General features: G+C 47.1%; 1 protein-coding gene across 37 annotated transcripts in view; it reads right to left on the bottom strand.

The window, feature by feature from the left end:
* FHAD1 (forkhead associated phosphopeptide binding domain 1) overlaps positions 1-13,469 on the bottom strand; it is a 150,131-nt gene that overhangs the window by 97,365 nt on the left and 39,297 nt on the right. For 31 of the 37 annotated variants that reach the window (XR_008492249.1, XM_063659447.1, XM_054437397.1 and 28 more), the window contains 3 exons: positions 11,296-11,563; positions 6,449-6,558; positions 1,839-2,075 (listed from right to left, as the gene is read on the bottom strand). Coding sequence is in view for 36 of the 37 variants with exons in the window: in XM_063659447.1 (XP_063515517.1) it covers positions 1,839-2,075; positions 6,449-6,558; positions 11,296-11,563 (615 nt within the window). In the remaining variant the exon portion in view is untranslated. The remainder of the gene's footprint in view (positions 1-1,838; positions 2,076-6,448; positions 6,559-11,295; positions 11,564-13,469) is intronic. The other 6 variants (XM_054437631.1, XM_063659476.1, XM_054437624.1 and 3 more) reach the window with 1 other exon arrangement.

The raw sequence follows: 13,469 nt of genomic DNA on the forward strand, positions 1-13,469 counted from the left end.
CCACCTCCTTTCATTGCTCTTTCAAAAACAGGTCTGAAAGAGGGTCACTGCCTCAATATTAGGACATATATTTGTCTGTTTTCTTGTCTACTCTGTCCCCCTCATTGGAACACAACTGTAAGAAGACAAGGATCAGGTCAACCTTGTTCTCTGCTGAATTCCCAGAGCCCAAAAGAGGGCCTGGCACTGGGTAGTCACTCAACAAACATTTGAATGAACGAATGAGTGGATGAATGAATGAATGAACAGACACTGTCCTATTCTGGAAGATAACTAGGCCCAGCCCTTGCCCTTGTGGAGTTCATAGTCCCGGAAAGACTCTTCTAGGTTCACCATGTCTAACCTAGGCTTTTTCCAGGGCTGAAACTGTGCACCCTGAATTGGGTACAGAAGGGAGAAGCCAAAAGCAGTGAATCGGTGAACAGAGGCCCCAGGCATGTCCACAGTTTAACCAGCATGATGCATTGAGGGTGAAATTCACCAGTGGCCCATTACTCTTTTAACAACTTTGTTGACTGATATACAATATCACTGACCAATTTTTTTTTTTTGAGATGGAGTCTCGCTCTGTCGCCCAGGCTGGAGTGCAGTGGCACCATCTTGGCTCACTGCAAGCTCTGCCTCCCAGGTTCACGCCATTCTACTGCCTCCCAAGTAGCTGGGACTACAGGCGCCCGCCACCACACCTGGCTAATTTTTTGTATTTTTAGTAGAGACGGGGTTTCACTGTGTTAGCCAGGATGGTCTTGATCTCCTGACCTCGTGATCCGCCTGCCTCAGCCTCCCGAAGTGCTAGGACTACAGGCGTGCACCACTGCGCCCGGTCATCACTGATCAATTTTAAAGTAAAAAAAAAAAAAAAAAAGGAATTTGAATCAAGTTTCAAGAGAAACGTAGATGACTAGTAAATTCAGAAATTCCAGGTGAAGAATTTTTGTTTGATCAAATTCCCTATAAGTGAACCAGTAACTAACTGCCTTTTCAGAGTTTGGTAAGGGCCTCTGTGTTTGGAACACTGGGTGGTTCCTTCTCCCTACTTAGCTAACTTCCCATAGCTCTCTCTGGCTGGGGCTGGATTTGGGTGAGACACGGTTACTAAAGTGACAGCATTGTGGGGAAATAGGAAATCGAGGTGAGAACATGGGGTCTGTGAGAAGGCGGACCTGAGTTCAAATTGCATCGCCACCTCTCACGTGCTGTGCAAGCTGTAAGCAGTTCCTGGGTGTCTCTGGGCCTGTCTTAGACTTTTTTCTTTCTTTCTTTTTGAGACAGCGTCTCACTCTGTCACCCAGGCTGGAGTGCAGTGGCGCAATCTCAGTTCACTGTAACCTCTGCCTCCCAGGTTCAGCCTCAGCCTCCCGAGTAGTTGGGATTACAGGCATGCACCACCACGCCTGGCTAATTTTTGTATTTTTAATAGAGACGGGGTTTCACCATATTGGCCAGGTTGGTCTCGAACTCCTGACCTCAAGTGATCCGCCTGCCTCGGCCTCCCAAAGTACCAGATTACAGGTGTGAGCCACCGCGCCCGGCCTGGGTCTGCCTTAGACCCTTCATCTGTAGAATGGATGTGTCAGAGGATTGTGAGGTTTAAATAAATTAATCTAAAGTGCTTTGCACTAGTTCTTGCACACGACCAGTGCTGAACAAAGGCTGATCTTGTTCTTGCCATGCTAGGAAACTGCCGAATCTCCCAGTCTTGTGGATCTGTGTTCTTAACCACCATGCTCCACTGACCACGTGTTCCCTAACTCTGGGTGGCTTACCTTGGTTGGTGGTCCTGGCGCCTCCCGGGCCTTGGCCTGAGAGCTGTGCTACAGCTCTCAGGCTCTGCCTACCTGGCTTTTCAAGCTCTGGATCTCTTTCTGTTTGGCATCAATGTCTTCATCCAGAACCTGACACTTCTGCGAGACCTCCCTCTCATTCTGCCTGGAGGTGGTGGTCTCCGACACCTTCTGACTCAGCTCAGCCACTTCATTCCGCAGGTTTGCTATTATGACGTCTTTGTATTTGGATTCAATTTCATAATCTGAGAGACGGCTGACCTCTTTTCCCAGCAGCACAATTATTTCATCCTGGGTAGAGATCAGATGGGAAGCTTACTAGGTGTGGGCCTAGGTGTGAGGCTGAGCCCATTAAAAAAAAGGTAGGGGCTGGGTGCGGTGGCTCACACCTGTAATCCCAGCACCTTGGGAGGCCAAGGTGGGTGGATTGCCTGAGGTCCAGGAGTTCAAGACCAGCCTGGCCAACATGGCGAAATCCCATCTCTACTAAAAATACAAAAATTAGCTGGGTGTGGTGGCGAGTGCCTGTAATCCCAGCTACTTGGGAGGCTGAGACAGGAGAAGCGCTTGAACCCAGGAGACAGAGGTTGCAGTGAGCCAAGACCATGCCATTGCACTATTGCCTGGGCAACAAGAGCAAAACTGTCTCAAAAAAAGGTAGGAAAATTATAGTGTAATTCTTTTGGGAAAGTAAGGGCAGGCAGGCAGGGAAAAGGCAGACTTTGAGGCTCTCTCTGTCACTTGGCAACTCATAGACGAGAGTTTGGTTAAAATGACTACTTGCATATAGACTCCTATAATGCATGTGTATACCTAAGAGGGACAGAAACTTTCCTTTCCCCTAAAATTATACTTTCATATTAAGAACCACCATCCCACCTGGGAATTTTTGTTGCCAAAAAGTTTATTTATAATATTTTTAGGAATCAACTTACCCGGCCTCAGTCTAACATCTGGGGACCAAGGAAAGGTAATTAAGGAAATGACTCTATTCAACCACATTCTGACTATAATAGGGCTATTTAACTTTACAAATTTAATACATTCTGAAATAGCTTTTCCCCTTTCCTCTCTTCTGTTATTCCCTGGCTCTTTTGATTATTCACATAAAAATGTATTCCAGGTAACTGAGTCATGAAAAATAAATGAGAGGGGAATGGTGATTTATGTATGTAGGCTCTTGTAAATTTCAGGCTGGAAAAAACTTTGGGCTTGGCAGGCTGTACCCACAGGTATCATTAACCCAGTCCCCCATCTCTCCAAAAGAAAAAGCACTGTAGCCAAAGAATTTGTTAGGTTTCCCAAAAAAGGGGAAAAAAATCCCCCAAACTTCTCACCAGAATGCATCAATAAAATATCAGGAAGACTGAGAACAAAAATTCCCCGATGTGCTTCATAGGCAGCTACAGAGTTGCTGATCAGTTACTTTGAGAGGAAACTCTGCTCTCCATGCAATTTTCCACTGGTGGGAAGGAAGCAGGTGGGCAGTTTCTAGGCCAGCTCATTGCCTGGGGAGCTCGACCTTCTAGCTTGCTAACCTGGGGAACCACAGGGTTTTGGTCATAATGGAGCCCAACTGCTGCCCAGGGTCTGTCATTGGGTCCCTGTGAGCGCTTATGGCAACATTTCAAAGGACAGCCTCAAACAGAGTCTATGCTCTGGGGCAGCCCCTTGCCTTATCCAATATGAGTTACCCGAGGGCTCCATTTCCAGCCAGGTGTTTGTTCAATATCCACACAACAAACATGTATTGAGCATCTACTGTGTGCCACGCTCGTGCTGGGCACTGAAGTATAGAGAAGCCTGCAGCTTATGGTGCACAGCTATGGTTCCTGCCTTTCTGGTGAGGACCCTGTGACTTCCTTGAGGGAGAACCCCCGACCCTTCCACATGGTCTTGGTAGGAGGGTCAGTTATGTGCCGTGATCCTTCCTGTCCCACCTGCCATTGTGCATGTGACCCAGCCTGGTCAATTGGCATTTTCTCAGAGATTTCATGTATTACTTAAAAGAGGAAGAAGCTCTTGCTTCCTTTTGGATCATAAACTTTAAACTTACAGACTTCAGTTTGTCTACAGTCATGTTTTCCAACATAAGAAGCCAGCCTGCTGCAGAAAGCAAAACCATGAGGGAAACAGTGGAGGGGAAGCTGATCATTCAAGCTCCTGGATCCAGTCATGCCTGAAACTGGTTGGCCTTTACATTTTCCAATAAGATAAGACAATAAATGCTTTCTTTCTTTCTTTCTTTTTTTTTTTTTTTCTTTGAGACAGGGTCTTGCTCTGTCACCCAGGCTGGAGCACAGTGGTGCAATCACAGCTCACTGCAGCCTTGATCCCCTGGGCTCAAGTGATTCTCCCACCTCAGCCTCCCTAGTAGCTGGGACTATAGGCAAGTTCCACTATGTGTGGCTCATTTTTTGTTGTTGTTGTTTTTTTTTTTTTTTTTTTTTTTTGCAGAAATCGAGTCTTACTATGTTGCCCAGGCTGGGCATGAACTCCTGGGCTCAAGTGATTCTCTTGCTTGGCCTCCCAAAGTGCTGGGATACAGGCGTCAGCCACTGAGCCCAGCCTATTTTTTTCTTAAATCAATTTGTTTATTGTCACTTGCACTTGAAGGAGTCCTGACAAGTCAGGGCATAAATATTTCATAAACAGTAAAAATTTAGAAATGTGGTTGGATCCTATTTCCAGCTTAACAACTGTGGTGGATTAAAAATGGCTACAGGTAACTTTGCAGCTTCTCCCATCAAGCAGTGGAGTCTATTTTCCCCAGCCCCTAAATCTAGGCTGGCCCTGTGATCTGCTTTGACCAAGAAAAAGTGATAGACATGATATTGGGTGGTCTCCAAGCAAGTTCTTAAGAGGCTGTACAGCTTCTGTCCTGGCCCTCTGGAAACCCAGAGGCCACTGTACTGCTATGAAGAAGCCCAGGATGAAAAACCATGTGCAGAGAGGGCTCACAATTCCAAGTGTCCTTTAGTGGTGATTTTTAGTGGTGAGACTTTGGTACACCTGTCACCCAGGCAGTATACACTGCATCATATTTGTAGACTTATATCCCTTGCCCTGCTCCCACTCTTCCCCCTAAATCCCCAAAGTCCACTGTATCATTCTTATGCCTTTGCGTCCTCATAGCTTAGCTCCCACATATAGGTGAGAACATACGATGTTTGGTTTTCCATTCCTGAGTTACTTCACTTAGGATAATAGTCTCCAGTCTCACCCAGGTCACTGCAAATGCTGTTAATTCATTCCTTTTTATGGCTGCATAGTATTCCATTGAATATATATACCACAGTCTCTTTATCCACTTGTTGACTGATGGGCATTTGGATTGGTTCCATGATTTTGCAATTGTGAATTGTGCTACTATAAACAGGCATGTGCAAGTATCTTTTTTGAATAATGACTGTTTTTCCTCTGGGTGTATACCCAGTGGTGGGATTGCTGGATCAAATGGTGGTTCTGTTTTTAGTTCTTTAAGGCATCTCCATGCTGTTTTCCATATTGGCTGTACTAGTTTACTCATGTAACCAAATACCACCTATACCGCAATAACTTATGGAAAATTAAAAAAAAAGAAAACTATTAAAAACTCTATAAAAACTTGAAAAAAAAATCTGTCTGTGGGAAGAAACTAAAAAAACAATAACAAGCAAAAAAACTAATTCCAGGTGTCCCAACCGAGGTCCCAGACATGGGAATGAGGCCTTCTGAGACCATCAGCCCCTGCCACGCCACGGACTGACTGCAGTTGCATGAGTGAGGCAGAAGACACCAGCAGGAGAACCTTCCAAGGCAACTCATAGAATTGTGGGAAATAAATTGCTCTTTTAAGCCACTAAGTTTTGGACTGGCTTGTTTACAGCAGTGGGTAACTGACAGAGCATCCAAACCTGACTTCCCACCTTACTCACCATTGCTGCAGATTCCTGGACATGTCACTCCCGTGTGTGACAAGAGCTCCAGGTGGTTCTGCTCCTTACAGACTCTGAGAATTGCTGCAAGGGCAGGCCCTGATCTTTAGGGGAAGCAAGGCATTGTGGATCATTGCTTTTAGTATTAGGTTGGTGCAAAAGTAGTCGATTATAATATAATTTTCAGGTTGTGGCTAAGTGAGGCAAAATCAACCTGGATCCATCCTTCCCAAGTTTGCTTCAATTTATCTGTTCTGACCTCTCTTCCTGTCTCACTCCCTAAACCTCTCTGGTTCTTTAACAAGTCTTTCTCATTTGCTTAGTCATCTCTGACCTCAGTTCTCACTTCCTCCTAGTAGGGAAGTTAACCAGACCTGGGTGTGAATCTCAATTCTGCCCCTTGTACTGTGCAAACTTGGGCAAGTTACTTAACTTCTCTGAGCTCCAGTTTCCTCACTGTTAAGTGATGGTGATAAAAAACCTATTTTTAAGACAGCAAAGATTAAATGAGTGAATGAATGTTAAGTGCACAGGACACAGTCCAGCTCACAGTAGATGCTTAATAAACAGTGGTTGCAGAGGTCGTAATTTAGAATAAAACATTTGGTTGAATGTCTTGGGGAATAAGAGGTGGTTTCTTGGAAACAGGATAAGGGTACTCCTGGGCCACAGAGAACAGGCATCGGCAAGTCCCTCTGCAGTGCGCTTGCTGCTGCAGCTCCACCCTTCCCCAGACCCCTCCCTCACCTTGTCCTGCTGGGCCAAGTCCTCCTCCACATAAATCTCCGCGGGGGGAACTGCCCCAGGAATCCCGTCGGCCACTGATTTTTCTGACAGTTTCATGGCTTTGGTCCACACTAAGGCGAGAGATCAGCAGAGAGCACAAAAGACATCATGAGTTTCCCTGAGGCCTGAAGAAGATGTTCACATTAGCCTTCCTGTTTGCTTCCCCCCAGAGATTGACATTTTATGTAATTTAAAAATTACAGGCCGGGCGCAGTGGCTCACGCCTGTAATCCCAGCACTTTGGGAGGCCAAGGCAGGTGGATCACGTGGTCAGGAGATTGAGACCATCCTGGCTAACATGGTGAAACCCCATCTCTACTAAAAATACAAAAAATTAGCCGGGCGTGGTGGCGGGTGCCTGTAGTCCCAGCTACTCTGGGGGCTGAGGCAGGAGAATGGTGTGAACCTGGGAGGCAGAGCTTGCAGCGAGCCGAGATTGCGCCACTGCACTCCAGCCTGGGCGACAGAGCGAGACTCCGTCTCAAAAAAAAAAAAAAATTACAAAGTGGTATGTGTGTTCACTGAAAAGCTGTGAAAGCATCACGGAAGTACTAGAAAGAGAAAGGGCCACCTCCTTCCTTTGCTAACTGTGCTGTTACCCAATGTGATGTGTCTCTTTCCAGACCTTTTTCCTATGCCACAGAAGAGCTGGTGATCTTAGGCAGATCATTTAATCTCTTGGGCCGGTCATTTAATCTCTTTTAGCCTTAGTTTCCACACATATCATTTAGGGGCATGAATAGTCCCTATCATAAAGGGCTACTGTGAGGAGTAAATGAAACGTTAAGTAGAGCAGGGATTGGCAAACTACAGCCCTGGGGCAGAATCCAGCCTATGACTGAAAGTACAGTTTTATTGGAATGTGGCCACAGTTACTCATGTATGTATCATCTATGGATGCTTTTGTGCCACAAACACAGAGTGGAGTAGTTGCAACACAGACTGTATGGCCCTCAAAGCCTTATTTATATCTGGTTCTGTGATATTGGGATTTATAACAAGAAATAGATACAGCTGGCCCCCCATATGTGTGGGTTCCACATTTGTGGAGTCAACCAACTGTGGATTGAAAATATATATGTATGTGTATGTGTGTGTATATATATATATTTAGAGAGAGACAGACAGACAGACAGACAGGGTCTTGCTCTGTCACCCAGGCTAGAGTGCAGTAGCATGATCATGGGTCACTGCAGCCTTGACCTTCTGGGCTCAATTGATCTTCCCACTTCAGGCTCCCAGGTAGTTGTGACTACAGGTGCATGCTACCGTGCTTGGCTAATTTTTAATTTTTTTGTAGAGACAGGATCTTGCTATGTTATCCAAGCTGGTCTCAAACCTCTAAGCTTAAGTGATCCTCCTGTCTCAGCCTCCCAAGGTGCTGGGATTACAGATGGGAACCACTATGCCTGGCCAAAAATACTTCTTAAAAACCCAATAAAAAATAACAATACAACAATAAAAATACAGCATAACAACTAGTGACATGGCATTCATATCATATTTTGTAAGTGAGGGAACTGAGGCACAGGGATGTCAAGCACTTGCCGAAGGTCCCACAGCTGGTGAGTGATAGAGTCAAGATTTGAACTCATGTTCACTGCACCAATTTATTTTTTTAAGTTTTAGAGGTTGCAAGATCAAGGTGTTGGCCAGGTGGCTTCTCCTGAGGCCTCTCTCCTTGGCTTGCAGACGTCCACCTTCTCACTATGTCCTCACATGGGCTTTCCTCTGGTATCGCTTGTGTCCTAATCGCCTCCTCTCACAAGGACAACAGTCAGATTGGATTAGGGCCCACCCTAACTACCTCATTTTAACTTAGTTACCTCTTTAAAAGGCAGGTGGATCACCTGAGGTCAGGAGTTTGAGACCAGCCTGGCTAACATGGTGAAAACTCGTCTCTACTAAAAATACAAAAAATTAGCTGGGTGTGGTGGCGGGCGCCTGTAGTCCCAGCTACTCGGGAGGCTGAGGCAGGAGAATGGGGTGAACCTGGGAGGCGGAGCTTGCTGTAAGCCGAGATCGCGCCACTGCACTCCAGCCTGGGCGACAGAGTGAGACTCCGCCTCAAAACAAACAAACAAACAAAAAAACCCCACAAAAATTAGCCAGGCCTGGTGGTGGGTGCCTGTAATCCCAGCTATTTGGGAGGCTGAGGCAGGAGAATCACTTGAACCTGGGAGGCAGAAGTTTTAGTGAGTCGAGATCATGCCACTGCACTCCAGCCTGGCCGACAGAGTGAGACTCAGTTTCAAAAAGAAAGAAAAAAAGAAAAGAAGGAAGGAAGAAAGGTACTCTCTCAATACAGTTAGGTTCTGTGGTACTGGGGATTAGGACTTCAACATATAAATTTTGAGAGAACACAATTCAGCCATAACAGAGCTTATCTATGTAACCAAGGCTACTGGAGAAATGATGGAGTTTGACTCCTGAGGCTGGATCTTAAGAGACATGTGGCTGCTGCTTTTCTCTCTAGGACCACTCTCTTGGAGGAAGCTGGCAGCCATTTCATGAGGAGACTCAAGCAGCCTAGGAGAGAGATGGCAGTGGGGAAGAACTGAGGCTTCCTGCTGTCAGCTAGTAAGGAACTGACTGGACAGCTAGTGAGGAACTGAGGCCTCTTCACACACGGATGTGAGTGAACTACCCAGGAGATGTGTCCTCCAGCCCCAGGCAGGCCTTCAGAGGACCACAGCTCTCGTCAAAAGCTTAATGCAACCTCCTGAGAGTCCCTGAACCACAGCCATCCTGCTAAGCTACTCCCAAATGCCTGACCCAGAAACTGTGTAAGATAATGCATAGGGTTCTGGTTTGTTTTAGGGTGCTATATGTTAGGATAATTGGTTATAAATTGGTAACTAATACACACCGTACGTTAATTTTACACAAAAAGACAAAAACTGTCGAACTCCAGTTAATGGTATACGTGCTAAATGTTTAGGGGAAAGTCTACAGCTGTAGGAAACTTATTTTAAGTCTCCAAAATTAAGATGAATTAATGAATTCACAAAATGATTGATAGACAGACACACAATAAGAGTATAGCAAAATGGGCCAGGCGTGATTGGCTCACGCCTGTAATCCCAGCATTTTGGGAGGCCAAGGTGGGCGGATCACTTGAGGTCAGGAGTTTGAAACCAGCCTGGCCAACATGGCAAAACCTCGTCTCTACTAAAAATACAAAAATTAGCTGGGCATGGTGGTGTGTGCCTGTAATCCCAGCTACTTGGGAGGCTGAGGCAGGAGAATCACTTGAACCCAGAAGGTGAACTCTAGCCTGGGCAACAGAGTTAGACTCTGTCTCAAAAAAAAAAAAAAAGAGTATAGTAAAATGTTAATGGTAGATTCAGGTGGGAAGGGGGTCACTGTAAAATTATTTTTACTTTGCTGTATGTTTAAAAAATGTTCATATTAAGGCCGGGCGCGGTGGCTCACGTCTGTAATCCCAGCACTTTGGGAGGCCAAGGTGGGCGGATCACAAGGTCGGGAGATCGAGACCATCCTGGCTAACATGGTGAAACCCCATCTCTACTAAAAATACAAAAACAAAAAATTAGCCGGGCGTAGTGACGGGCGCCTGTAGTCCCAGCTACTCGGGAGGCTGAGGCAGGAGAATGGCATGAACCCGGAAGGCGGAGCTTGCAGCGCGCTGAGATGGCGCTACTGCCGAAATCCTGCCACCGCACTCCAGCCTGGGCGACAGAGGGAGACTCCGTCCAAAAAAAAGAAAAAAGTTCATATTAAAATGTTGGGGGAAAATGGCTGAGTCATTTCTCAGTGTGGGTGGTAGGTATGTGGCAGTGCATTTGATGATGGTGATGATGTAAACCGTGGAGACACATTGCCTTTACTCTTCAGCTTGCATATGTCACAATAATAATTATTATTTTAGTGACTGAGGAAGGTGACTACATGAATGGTCTTGAGCAAGACCGGAAAAAGATATGGAAGCCACTGGGAGATACCTGGGGACTCAGAAGGGCCTGGGGCTGGGACAAAGAGGACAGAGAATGGGACCTTGATGCCAGAGGCTAGGGAGGAACTCTGGGAACCATGACTGGGGACTAAACTGACGAGCTCTTCTGCTGGTGAGGCTGCTGAGGCCAAGAGGACTGTGACAGATGGGTAGTTTCCTCCCCAAGTGCCATGAGGCTTTCGACGGGGTGGTGGGGAAGGAAGGACACCCTGAAGGTTGTGTGTGTCCCAGAGTGACCAAGCTGTGAGTGGGCTGTCACCGAGCTCACCAGCCTTAAATGGGACTGAAAAACGTTAGATTAGACGGGACTGAATACACTTCCTCGAGAGAAGTCATTTTCCTTGATAAGTGTCAGTCTCCTCTGACCTGTAAAATGGTGGTAAAATATTTTAAAACCTCCTAGGGCTGTTGGGGGCAAAGGGGATTGCAATTACTAATATTTTTGCACAACTGAGTCAAAGTGTGTTGACGTGATCCTGTGACACACTCATATGTACACACACACAGAAGCCACATCCACTGCAGGTGCCCTTGTGTGTGTATATGGACACAGCACCGAGGCCACACCCACTGCAGGCGCCCTGGTGTGTGTATACGGACACAGCACAGAGGCTGGAGGGATACGCAGCAGAGAGTCAACAGGGAGACCCTGGGGAAAAGGATTACGGCTGATTTTTAACTGTTTTCTTACTTTCTGCTTATCCTGAATTTATTTTTATTTTTTACAATTGAACATGTTCTACTTTTAGAATCAGAAAGTAAACCAAAACCAAGACCCATCCACATGGCTGTGAACCACCCCCAAGCCACCGATGGCAGCCCTGATGCATACCTTGCTTGATGACAGGGGGCTTGCGGGCGTCGTCCACCACGAATGAGAACATCTCCTTGCTGGCGCTCACAGGCCGCCTGTGGGAGGCCGGCAGGACCACGGTGGGTCTGGGGAAGGCCTGGGACCAGCTCCTTTGCATCGGTGCTGGCTGGACACTTTGGTGGAAGGGAATATGTGGCGGCGGGGGGGCCTGGTTTGGCTGCTGTGTGGCACGAGGTGGCTGTGGCCCTGGCCATGGTGCTGGGCCCCTCATCCATGGGAAGGAGACCTGCAGGGGCAGACAAGGGTCAGGGGAGGTTATGACCGGCTGGGATGGTCTCCATTTCTTTGTCTTGGGCAGCATTGCTGCCCAAGGTCTTGGTTTATGAGTCACTTCTGGTCAGGCATGGTGGCACACAACTGTAATCCCAACACTTTGGGAGGCCAAAGTGGGAGTCTAGCTAGCTTGAGTTCAGGAGTTCAAGACCAGCCTGGGCAACATGGCAAAACCCTGCCTCACCAAAAATTCAAAAATTAGCTGGGCCTTGTGGCCTATGCCTGTAGTCCCAGCTATTGAGAGGCTGAGGTGGGAGGATCACCTGAGCCCAGGAAGTAGAGGCTGCAGTGAGCTGTGATAGCACCACTGCACTCCATCCTGGGCAACGGAATGAGACTCTGTCTCAAAAATAAACAAACAAAAAAACAGTGAGTCACTTCCCCCGGGAAGCCTTCCTGGACTCTCCTCAACTTTGGGATGGGGGTCCTTGCCTGGACCACACAGCACACGATCACACCACTATTGAGTGAGTGCATGCTTTACCCAGGCATTCTGCCGAAAGAGTCACCTGCATTAACTCATTTAATACACTCAACACTCTGCGATATCAACACTTGAAGGACACAGGCCAGGCAAGACCAAGGGACTCCGAACACCATAGACGCAGTATTGAACTGCTGAGCCAGGAGAATGTTCCCTCTAAGGAATTAGGGACTTTTCATCTACGTTTCTTACCACTGTATTCTCAGCCCCTAGAATAAATGCTTGGCACATACCTAGTAGGTCCTCAAATGTTGGTCAAAATAACAGACAAGCCAATCGCTGAGATTCCAGTCCAGCTCCCTGGGACTCCACAGCCTTTTCTCTTTCTGTCCACACTGTGGGTCCCTCTATCCCTCAAAGTTCAGAGCTCTGGGATTGCAGGGACGCTGACTGTCTGAATAGCCTTTGCTTTTCCACACCAGCACACCTGATTCTGGCAGAGGCCCCGGGGAAAATGCTACAGCTACTTTCAGTGGAGAGCATGTCAAAATCCATCTAACCGTGGATGAGCAAATGTGGAGTGGTGCTGACACCTGGCTTTTGCCGTGGATTAATGCTTAGTGGTGGTTTCTCCCTGGTGCCTAGTGGTTGAATGGTGGCATTGATGAGCACTATTACTTATTGCACTGAGCTTATTGATTCCTCACCATGACGCTTTGTGTGAGGGTTCTCCTTATTCCTATGTTAGAAGTGAGGCTTGGAGAGGTTAAGGGATTTACCCAGCACAGGCAGTGGTGGACAGGGAACTGGGATCAAGATCTGATGGCCTCTCCCTCCTCTCTCTCTTTCTCTCTCCCCTCCTCTGTCTCCCAATCCTCTTGGCAGAAATAACGCTTTCCAGGTAAGAGCTAAATTCAAAGGTTTGCTTCCTAAGCAAGAACTCATCCCTATTTTCCCAGGGCTCATGGTTCTCCTTCTGTAGCCCAGAGAGAAGATGAGCTCAGACACACACAATGAGGAAAAGGACAGAATGCTTCCAAAATCAGAGCTCCAGCAGACAGCAGTTCCTAGAACTTCGGCTGGGTTTTATTGAAGAGGAGAGCTCTCCACTCACTCAGGATCCTAATCTCCAAGCTGCAGTCTGTCTACAGCTACTCAGGGACCCTATGCATTCCCCCCAAGGCTCTTTCTTGGAGTCAGTGAGGAGTGTTCTGGGAAATCTGGCACCAAACTCTGATCACCTGGTGATTTATGGTTTGGCTGTGCCCCACCCAAATCTCATCTTGAACTGTAGTTCCCACAATCCCCTTAGGAGGGACTAGGAGGGACCTGGTGGGAGGTAATGGAATCATGGGGGCAGTTACCTCCATGCTGCTCTTGTGATAACGAGTGACTTCTTGTGAGATCTGATGGTTTTATAACGGGCTTTCCCCAC

Source organism: Pongo pygmaeus, chromosome 1 (genome assembly GCF_028885625.2).
Source record: "Pongo pygmaeus isolate AG05252 chromosome 1, NHGRI_mPonPyg2-v2.0_pri, whole genome shotgun sequence".
NCBI classification, from domain to species: Eukaryota; Metazoa; Chordata; class Mammalia; order Primates; family Hominidae; genus Pongo; species Pongo pygmaeus.